This window comes from Malania oleifera, chromosome 3 (assembly GCF_029873635.1).
Source record: "Malania oleifera isolate guangnan ecotype guangnan chromosome 3, ASM2987363v1, whole genome shotgun sequence".
NCBI lineage: Eukaryota > Viridiplantae > Streptophyta > Magnoliopsida > Santalales > Ximeniaceae > Malania > Malania oleifera.
In genome coordinates, this window is record NC_080419.1 from 111338565 (window position 1) to 111349998 (window position 11434).

The following is an 11434-nucleotide window of genomic DNA, read 5'->3' on the forward strand; positions in this document are numbered from 1 at the left end:
CTATACATATGTATGTTTGTGTTTTAGATGGATGTTGTTTATTTGTAGATGGAGCTGTCGGGGTGTGTGTGTAAATTCGAATGCACGTGTATTTATGTTTCTAAATATATGTGTATCTGTATGTTTATACAGAGAAAACCTTACATGAAATTTGGAACGGGGCACCACCGCATTTGATTTACAATGCAAGAATCTTGTTCTTCATGCTAGCATTTTGTACGTAAATAGGATTTACTTTTATCCACATTTTGCGTAAGCAGGACCCACATTCTCCTGTAAGCAGGTCTCACTCATAGAAAATGCTAACATAGCATGACGACAAAATTTGTGCATTGCAAATTATACTTGGTGCCCTCAATCTTTTTTTTTTTTTGGATATAAAAAGAAAAATTCAGTACTGTATAGAAGAAATAATTACAAAGAAAGGAGGATAGGGAATCCTCTTAACTTAGAAATATTGCAAAAAAAAAAAAAAAAAAAAACTAAACAATTAAATCAAAACCCCTTTCCAATCCCTTTGAAGATCTGATAACAACATTCCGTGAAAGAGCCAAAGAATGAACCCCAAAAGAAGCCCTGAAAGCAACTCTATCTCAATGAAGATGCACAGAATTTATGTGTAGATGCTTGTGAATATGTGCAGATGTGTGTGTATGTATGAATGTTTAGAGGAAATTTGGGTTTTTAATTTTTTTTCTTATGATTGTATCTTGGATTGGAATTTGTTTCTGTGCCTCCCTTGGGAATTTTTTTTTTTTTGGGGGGGGGGGGATGGGGACATCTGACTCTGGAATGAGATTTTCTTATTCAAAGCCAGGAATGAGATCAACACTTTGGATTCCAATTTCAATGGATGATTTTGTATTTCCAAGTGCATTGCCAACTTTTAAGGGCTTTCCTACATCTAGCTCCTACCATGATATTGCATCTATGATGTTGATATTTACTGTAGTCATATTAGGGAATTGGGCTTTGTTCTTTAGTTATAAGTAATATTTTTTTTAACTCAATTTGATATTTAAATTTAGTACCCCCAAAATAAATTGACATGTTAATTTGTTTTCGTATTGTGATGTGACTGTTGATTGTTTGTAACTGCAGAGAAAAGGAGCCAGAGTTATCAGCTAGAAATTTTGTTCAACTATTATATGAGGATGTTTTATAGGCATCATAAGCTGTCAAAACTATCAGATATATGGGGCCCAATCTCACAAGGGTTGCAAATATATCCGTATAGTCCAAAACTCTTTAGCACTTTGGTGGAGATCAGCCATCTTTATGCAGTACCAAATAAGCTGAGGTGGATGTTTGATGATTATTGTCAAAAGTAAGATTTTTATCCCTTTTTGTCTCTCTCTCTCTCTCTCTCTTGATGGTTGTAGACTCATAGTTTCAAGTTCTATTTATCTCACTATTTTTTAGTCTGTATGCGTTTGCATGTGTAAGTGAAGAGGGTGATGCCAGTCAAAAGCCTGCATGAAAATAAAAAATTGTTATTCACCTTAGTGTTGCACTGGCACTGTTAATGTTCTTCAGGTTACTTAATAGTATTGGAACCTTTTTGCTTTATTCTATATGGATGGCTGGAATTAGTGTAAAATAGGGGTTGTTATTTATTGTTGCAAATGTTTGAGGGTTTGGTCTTATTATAATAGAAGCTTATGACTCAATTTCATCAAGTTCGACTTTTATTAGCAATTAAATTTCAGCATTTGGCTTTTAAGTTCTCTTAATAACTTAGATTTTGTATGATTAGGAACCCTAGAGGAGGCTTTCCCTTTGTTAGCCTCATAGAAATGTTTTTGATGGACAATGAAAGTAAAACTTTGTCGATTGTGATCCCAACAGTTCCAGAGTGAGACAAAGATAAAGGATTATGTGCAGATGAATGCTACATCTCTGGCTTTTTCCATCTACAGCAAATAAAAACTGGCATTCTAAGTATTGAACTATGAGGATGTCATATCCACACTGAACTGTCTTGATTAATGTAAAAACAAATAGTTTTCCTATTATAAAAAATAGAAAACCACATATAATTAGAATCTAACAGTGTTGCACTGTGACTAATGTATAATGGCAAACAGGGATGGAGAAGTTAGAGGCATATAGAAAGGAAGAAAGAGGAAAGAAAGGAGAGGAGAGAAAGAGTGCTAGAGAGAAAGAACCATGAGAGAGGGAGTGAGCCAAATTTGCTCTCAAATTTTCAGTGTAGAGTAACATTGGCCTATTATTTATATGTACAATACCCAAAATCGATTTGTTAAAAAATAAGGATAAGTAGGAAATCAAAACCCTAAAATATAAAATGTCAAATAGTCCAAAAACCCAGGAATGCAAAAACATTTAATGAAGCTTGCTCTTTGTTGTGGCGCATGTATGGAGTGGATGATCCCCATCTGTGACTTCCATATTATAGTGGACAGAAAGTTTGAATATATGAAAAAATAATCATGGTGAGAGATAATGACAAGATTGCTGAAATCATGAAAAAGGGAAGCAGGACTTGCCCAAAATAAGCGACATTTTCCTGAAAATTTAGAAATGAATATATTTAAATTTTTATTGAACGGATTTGAAAGGAGTTACAAGGGGGGTGGAGCGCTAAGAAAGAGAAAGCGTTATCACTATATGAAATGAAGCAGTGACTAGCATGCTAAGATCAACCATTTGGAGAAGGCGGAGCTTCTCATACAGAACAGCCGCAATCAAATCATTTATTTTTATGTCCCATGCAGTCTGGTATAAGGTGCAAGAAATTCCATCAGGTCCTGGAGTTGCTGATCAGCTGTTTTGGTTACCAATTGGTCTCACTGGGGCTTTACGTGCTTAGTAGAGCACCTAGGAGATAGGCCTCTTGTCCTCCTCCACCTTTCTTCTTGTTCTCTCAGTTTTATTCTTATGATTAGAAGCTCTAGTACAAGAAGAGGAAGGAAATTTTAAATTTGTAGTTTCTAAGACCGACTCATCCTCTTTTGTGGTAGGTAAATTGGTGGGTAAATTTCATGAATGGTGATTAGAATTTTTTTCAAATTGGTCATTGAAATTTGATTTGTAACGTTTTATGTACTGAGCTTCAATTATTGTTTCAATACGATCCGATGTATGACAATCATCTCTTGCGATTGATGGAATGCTCTCCAAGCATCCCAGTTAGCTATCCTAGTCGGTGTTTGTGGACTCCAACCACCCACAGCACCAACACCTCCATACCTAAGGAACATCTTTCATCCACGTTTTTGCTCTCCACTTCTTTTGCTCCACTGCACAGTGTCACGGTCCAACTATTTTCACACCGTTGTGAAGGGTCTTGCGGCGCTAGCTAAAGCACTTTTGCTTAACTAGCCAACCTATCGTTTACCAACATTTATCCATGAAGCACTTTCATTCACATTCATTCAGATAGCAGCGGAAATAGTAATCAATTCATGAAAGCCGTGGCAACCAAGCAGTAAACATTGAAGCAAATGTAATTCATTAACAAATCCTCCGTTGACATGTTGTACTTAGCGAGGGAGGTAAGTAGGCTAAGCACGTTGACAATTGCTAGTGAGTTTTACAATGACTGATGAACACTCACCCTCCCCTAAAGAGATTTTTATGTAATTATCATCCTGACACTAGGAAACATCAAAGTGACCGAGGAGTCATACTGCCTTATTTGGCTTACAAAGACTCTACTAGCAGAAAATAACCCTACACTAGTATTTACATGATGGAAACCCATCCTAAGCACACGAAATAAGCGGTCACAGGTAGGCATAATGCCCTGAACAAGTTTAGCTCGTGACATTCTCCCCCACTTATGCGGTTGACGTTCTCGTAGACTTTTGGCGGTAGGTACACTTCAACTTTGTCCACGAAGGGCTTCAAATCTTCCACTGAAATCCAGCTGATTTCTTTGTCATCAAGGCACTTCGACTTCACTAGGAACTTCTACCGCTTCTTTCTTGAGGATATGAACTTTCTATTTGCAAGGATCTTTTCAACTTCATGTCTGTCAAGTTGCACTGTCTTCAACTCTGCGCTGTTTGACTGACTTCTGCTCAGGTCGTTGGTGTTGGCGTTGAATGGCTTGAGGCAGCTGACATGAAACTGCGGTCTTCTCCCCGTATTTGCCCACTTCTTCATATGCTTAGAAGCTTTCTCCAGATAGGTTTGGGCAAACTCTGTATTTTGTCTCCATTCTTTGGTGAAGATGCACACCTTGGGACTCTTTCGTCTGTACGGCTCGCCCACTATGTGAGGTAACAGTGGCAGCTGGCCTGTAACAAACTCAAAAGGGCTCTTGTTGGTTGTTGAGCGCCTTTGGGCGTTGCCACAAAATGGAGCCACATCAAGTAGTTACACGCCATTCTTCTGGTTGTCGTTGACAAAATGGTACAAGTATTCATCTAGCAGCTCTTTGAATCTCTTCATCTGTCCGTCTGTCTGTCGGTGATAACTCGAAAAGATGTCAATATGTGACTTGAATATCCTGAAAAATTCTGTCAAGAAGTTGTCAGTGAACATTAAGTCTCGGTCACAAATAATAACTTGGGGAACACCCCAATATTTCACAACAGTCACAAGGAACAATTGTGTCGTCTCCTCTGCCGAACAGTACTTTGGTGTGGCCATGAAAGCACCATACTTCTTCCACTCCCCCTTGTCTTGTTGGCAAGTGAGACAAGTTTTGGTATAATCAACCACATCATCCCATGTGTGCGGCCAATAATACCTCCCCAGTAGTCCTGTTATTGGAGTCATTCTCCGCGAATACCCCTCAACGAACTTCCTGCAGTATTTAGTAAGGCTAAGAAAGGAACGCAACTCTTTCACTGTCGTGGGGATCTTCCATTCTTGAATCATCCTTACCTTCTCCATACCCCTCCGGATACGACCTTGTTCAACCACTTGACCAAGGAATTTGTTGCTCCGCCGAGCGAAAGAGAAATTTTCCTTCTTCACATTCAGATTGTTTCCCCTCAGTCTGTCGACTTCCGTAGATGCTCTTCATGTTTCCTATGAAACAACACCGATGCTCCCAACGGCGTTTTGGAAGGGCGAACACATCCCGCTTCCAATTCATCAAGTTGCTTCCCCAACTCTACTATCTCTCAAGGCACCATCCGACATGGCCCTTTAGCAGGTGGTTTCACTCCATAAACTGAATTGAGCTTTAAGGCATTCCTAATTTTTATGGCTGTTTATTGCTCAAGGAGATGCACAGAGAGGATCTATTCCCAGAGAAAAGCAAAAAAGTGTCCACGAATACTCTTTGCAAGATAATCTATCCTCTATTTGGTTGTCCAGACAAGCTATAAAAATATAGGTTAGTATTCTCTCCTTGGTAGGGGTGCAGAGGATGGTCCTCAGTCCTCTACATACATATTCATTTGACATGTGTCTGCCACATGTGGTCGAATGAGTAGTGATAAATATTATAATAATATGGTAATAACAATATATTGTTTTCCGTTCAATCACTCAAGGTGGATATGTGTCTTATAGACATATGAAGGTCATCCTTTGCATCTGCACCCTGCAAAGGAGAGAATCCTTGGCCAAAAAATGAGGGAAGAAAAGGAAAACTGCTAAAATTTGGGTTATATTAGTTGAGCTTTCACAAGTTAAAAAAACTTATTAAAGTAAGGCAGGTCATGTCCACTGGCGGCTTCTGCTTTTCCTCCGATTCCAGTCGCCAATAATAACAATGTTGGGATTCAAAAAACTACAATTCCGAACATTTCCCTGTTTTTCTAGCAACCAAACGAACTCTTGAGACAGACTGAACTTGCGGCATTAGCCTAAATGATTTCAGATCTCAACCGCGTTCAATTAAAAAGTGAAAGCATAATCACAGAGATGCTAAAATTTTTCTGAGAAATGACAAGAACTGCAAAAACTGAGAGGCCAACGAAGTTCAACTTGTAAGAACTGATGTCTCTATTTCCTTTGTTATGGTTGTTGATCATGGAGGTGCATGTTCTCAAATGGCTGTAGAGGGTGGTTGATTGCGATGGAGCTGAAGAAGACGTGGAGGGGAAGAATGTGGATGAAGGGTGGTCTTTGGATATGGAGGTTTTGGTGCTGTTGGTGGTTGGGACCCACAATGTCTGAATAAGATGATTGACCAGGATGCTTGGAGAGCATTTCAACAGTCCAAAAAGGCCGTCATGACACACTGGAACACATTGAAACGATTTCTAAAATTCAGTGCAAAAAGTGTTACAAATAAAATTTCAGTGATCCATTTGAAGAACATACTAAAGTTCTATGACCATTCATGAAATTTACTCGTAAATATGCTCTGGGTCTTTAATTCTTCTTGCACCATGGGTGGCAGAATGTCTCAGGAATATTGTTAATGTGATCAAGGGCGTCCCCGGGCACAAGGCTCCCTGCTTTGCGAGGGTAGGGCAGGGTTGTCAGTGTAAGCAGGCTTACCCCCGCTTTTATGTAGAGAGGCTGTTCCTTGGACTTGAATCTGTGATCAATCAGTCACAAAGGAGCAACCTTATCGTTGATCCAAGGCCAGCCCTCATAAAGGGTGTCCCTGGGTCACAAGGCCCCTTGCTTTACAAGGTAGGGGGAGCATCATCAATGTATGCAGCCTTACCCTGCTTTATGTGGAGAGGCTGTTTCCTTGGGTTCGTCACAATATTGTTTATGTGATGTATAATTAAATGTTTGGATGCTTGCTTGGTGATGCTCTTTAGTGCGTGTGAATTACTTTGGTTTGATCCCCTATTCTACATGGTTAAGCAAGCAACTAAGGTTTTATTTGTGCAATTGTACTGTATACCCATCACGTATTCAATTTTAATATTCTACTTTGTGATAAAATATTTAGGATTTAGTTTTCAGATTTGTGATGAATTTTTGCTCTGGCTATGTATGATGAATGTGTTGGCTTCCTTGTCAAAGACTTTAAAACTACTTTGGGTTTGGTTGCCTATTTAAGAAGGATTAAGTAGACAACTTGGGCGTTCTATCCTGGGTGCAAAACCATAGCCAACATGTTCATAGTTTGTTTCTTTTTGTTTAGTTTATTTTTAACAGGATTCAATGTTTGGATTGAATTGGTGCTTTATTCCAATTAAATGAATTGCTCAATTTGTCTGGAATGCTTTATTGTTTACATAGAATTAAATGTCAGCTTGCAATAAAGGAGGAAAGGGCAAATTGGGTGCTTAATAGGGTATAAGATGGAAGCCCCATTGCATTATAAAACATCCTCTCACTTGGGTGTGTGTAGTGGTTCATGACTAGGACTCCTAAATTTTTATTACCTAGAGTGAAGATCCTCCAAACTATATGTTAATCAAAGTTTTTACCATTCAAATTGGATAGGTTAGAGGCGATGACTCATTTTAGGGTTCATATCTCTTGGTATGTTTATTTTATAAATGGAGACTCATTCACCTTAATGGGCTTGGAAAAGAATCCTAATTTTTAAGCTCTAATTATTTGAAAAAAATTATTTTTATTAAAAAATAAATTTCCATAAAATAAAATTTCCAAAAATTCGTATTTTTATTTTTTTAAGGGACTTTTCAAGAACTGATAGAAGCAAAAATTAAATAATTTCATGACGGGCCATCAGGGCAAGATCTGCACTAACCAAATTAAATGTTGAATATAAAAATATCTGGACTTAGAAAATTTAGATGTATATTTTCTAGATGCACATTTCATCTTTTATCAGCTAAAGATATGTCATGCAATGTATTGAAACACAAAGATCATATATATATATATGATTTTTTTAATACTATAAAATTAAATGTTTCACAACCCATCTTCTATGAATTTCTCTGCCAACTCTATCATATGCCCGATTTATATGTAATGACAATTTTTTTGGTCCAATACACTCAGGAAACCATCTGTGGTTGTTTGGCTCTTTGCCTTGTCATTTGAGTTGAGTAGGGGCAACTCTCGGCATAGAATACAAGGCTTGTTTGAAAGGGCATTGGCAAATGAGAAGTTGTGCAACTCGGTACTACTCTGGCGCTGCTTCATTGCATATGAGTTTAGCATAGCTTGCGACCCTTCAGCTGCTCGACGAGTTTTCTTTCGAGCTATTCATGCATGCCCCTGGTAGGAGTTTTCTCTCTTTAAAGAGGTTGTGAAAATTAATATTTGAGTTTTCTTTTTCAAAGAGGTTGTGAAAATTAATATTTGAGTTTTCTTTTTCGAAGAGGTTGTGAAAATTAATATTTTTCTCTCTTGAAGAGGTTGTGAAAATTAATATTTTTGTGCACTCAAAGTGTGCAGGCAGTTGGTTTAGTCTATCTGTGAGCTTATATATTCATATATAACTAGTTGTTCTTTTTCATTCATGGGTACCGTACCGCACAAGTCTACGACAACAACATCATCATTTCAATTGTATGAATTCATTTCTACCACTGCTTGATCTGTCTGGGTCAACATTCTCTCAACGCTACCCGTTAGATCCTTTCTTACTTTATCAATCGAAGTTATTCTAGGTCTACCCCTCTTAACGTATATTGAGTCACTCTTCATGATGGGTGCACTATTTGTTCCATGTTGCCTAGTCTTCAAACCATCTCAATTTCCCTCCCCCTAATTTTCTTCTAAATGTGTGACTTTTAGCATGTTATGGATGATGATTTCTCTCTATTCTAAAGTTATTTTACTCATCCATATTGACGTTCTCACTTAAGCTAGCTTGTGCTTTTTTTTTTTTTTTTCGATCCTTTGGTAGCCCAATATTATTATGTTCAACAAAGTTGATAACTATCTATAGAGTTTTCCTTTTAATTTTAGCGATTTTTTATTATCAGATTGTATACCAAAAAAATTCTCTCTATTCTAAAAACTTGCTTAAACTCTATGCATCACATCTTCAAATTTTCTGTTTGCTCACATGATCAAAGTCCAAGGTATGTTTGACGTTTTGTTCATTATCACTCCTAGAATTTACTAAAATTGAATTTTATAGTCTTACTTCTCTTGCTCAAAATTTTAGATTCTAAATCTTGTCTACATTGTTGTAACTTTTATTTTGTTCATTAGTTTCTTCAATCATGACAATACCATTTGGAAACAACACACATCATGGGAGTGCCTCTTGGATACGTCTAGTAATTTACATCCATAAATATAGCAAAAAGATAAGGACGCAGGAGCAGATTTTTGATGTACACCTACTGTGATTGGAAGGCCCCCCAGCTACCCGTCCTATTGTCCTAAACTCTTTCCTTCTCCTTTGAACATATCCCTAATGAACTCTATATATGCAGTACAAGCTCCTTGCTTTTCTAGAACTCATTCCTAGATACCCAATTATAAGCCTTCTCCAAGTTGATGAAAACCATGTGCAAATTCATCTTGTTTTCCACAAACTTTCACATTCAGATTCTTAATAGATGCATCGCCTCCACGGTTGATCATCCTGGTTTAAAACCTAAGTGATTTTCTGATATCATTACTTATAGTCTTAGTCTTTCTTTGATAACTCAACAAAGTTCCTTGCAGGATCCATATGTTAAATTCCAAGATAATCATTACAATCCATGCAATCAACATTAGAGTATCATAATGATCTAACATACTTTAATGCTAGTGATTAGCCACCTCAAGCAACTATCCTACTTTATTTGGTCTGGGGATTTGGGAAAGGGTTGTAATAGTTAGTGTGAGATATGCAGAACTGGCTCGTGGATGTCATCTTACTAATAGACCATGCATGTGGTTTACAATAAAGATAACGTAGTATGAGGGAAAAGAAAATGTGAAGCATATATATAGTAAAAAATATCAATCTAAAGTAGCAATTTAAAATATAACTGAATGTCCCCATTCAGATGTTTAAATTCCCTTTGTTCTCTATCAGTTTCTAAGTACTGGTGGCTTTTTCTATCATACGAATTTGGAAAACTTGCTAGTTGATCCCTTTACACAACACAATTGAGTTAAAAAACTAGAACATTCTGGCTTGGCAATCACTAGCTTGAAGGATTTCTCTCTTGAAGGATTTCTCTCTACCCAATGTATTAACGTTTGTCCTTTCAAATCTGGCACCCTTGACCTGCGCCCCCCCCCCCCCCCCCCCCCCAACAAAAAAAATAAAAAATAAAAAGGAAAGCCTTTTAATTTCCTTGGAACTTCATTAATGTCCCTTAATTGAAGAGGGTTTTTTGGCATATAGGTTATGTGACTTGGACAAAGGGTTCTACTTATGTGGCCAATCCTAAGTGTTTTGAGTAGTTTCTCTTCTTGTGAAAGCTGGAGAATGGTTTAGGTCTTGGGTAGGTTTTATTGAAACTCTTTTGGACATATTATATTCCAAAATCAGTATTGTTCATCCACCCAATGCTCACCAAAAAAATGAAAAGGCTTAATATCAGTTTTGTTCAATATGTTTTTACTAGGTCAAAGAAGCTGTGGCTTGATGGTTTTCTCAAGTTGAACTCAATCCTAACTGCAAAGGAGCTGTCAGATCTCCAAGAAGTAATGCGGGACAAGGAATTAAATCTGAGGACAGATGTGTTCGAGATTCTCTTACAAGACGAGATCAAGTGACGCAACTTGCTTCTGCAATTACGAAACATTAATTTTTCCATGTACGTGTTGTCTCACACTTGGGATGATGCATTTCTCCTAGTGTAAATAATAGACGACTCATGGAGAAGAATATGATGCTGTTGTAAGATTTGTGTCAATGTTGCGACCAGAAAATATTAGGCCCAGTGTAGTCGGGCGGCTCTTTGTAAGGGTCGAGCTTTGCCTCAGAGAATCCATTTAGACCAATTCCATTGGTTTGGTTGAACTGGTGGACCTGGGGTAGGTTTGTTCATATTTCAAAGAACTTTGCCGAATTTTATTTTTCATTGTTATATTTGTAGTGACCATGTAAATGTTTGTCCCTGAATTCTAGGGATTGAGTATAGATTTAGTGATAAAACGATTATATAAGAATGTTGAAAAGTCGGAAAATCGAGTTAGATCCTCATAATTATTTAGAGAAGTGGAAATGAAAAGAAAAATAAATAAATGTTAGATAATTAAATAAAATTTTAATTTTGTACATCATGAACGTTTAATTTATCTTTATCATAAAAGTATGCTAAATCATTAAATAAAATTTTGATTTTGTATATTATGAATTTAATTTACCTTAATTTTTAATTATATTAAAATAAGTTGTTATTTTTAATAATATTTGATGTAGCGAGGAAAAGCAATGGGAAATAGGTTTCCTTAATATTTTACTTTTTATTATTTGTTTTGTGGTGTCTTTTCCAAGCAACCTTGATCGAAATGAATTCTACATGCGCCTTTGTTTTTATCAGAATGGTGTTTGAATTTAGATGTTCAGTTGAAAATTTGAAGATGGAAATTTTAGTCTCATTAATTAAGTAGGTATTCCTGATTTCCTCTGCTGTTTAAATTGTTGATTAGTTTTTGAAGCCTCATGTGG

General features: G+C 36.9%; 1 protein-coding gene across 3 annotated transcripts in view; it reads left to right on the forward strand.

The window, feature by feature from the left end:
- The window catches only part of LOC131152049 (uncharacterized), a 53259-nt gene extending 42309 nt beyond the window's left edge, over positions 1-10950 (forward strand). The window contains exons 8-11 of one of the 3 annotated variants that reach the window (XR_009135828.1): positions 1102-1327; positions 7864-8085; positions 10163-10262; positions 10386-10419. Coding sequence is in view for 2 of the 3 variants with exons in the window: in XM_058103638.1 (XP_057959621.1) it covers positions 1102-1327; positions 7864-8085; positions 10386-10536 (599 nt within the window). In the remaining variant the exon portion in view is untranslated. Of the gene's footprint in view, positions 1-1101; positions 1328-7863; positions 8086-10162; positions 10263-10385 lie in introns of all 3 variants that reach the window. The other 2 variants (XM_058103638.1, XM_058103639.1) reach the window with 2 other exon arrangements.
- Positions 10951-11434: the final 484 nt, after the last annotated feature.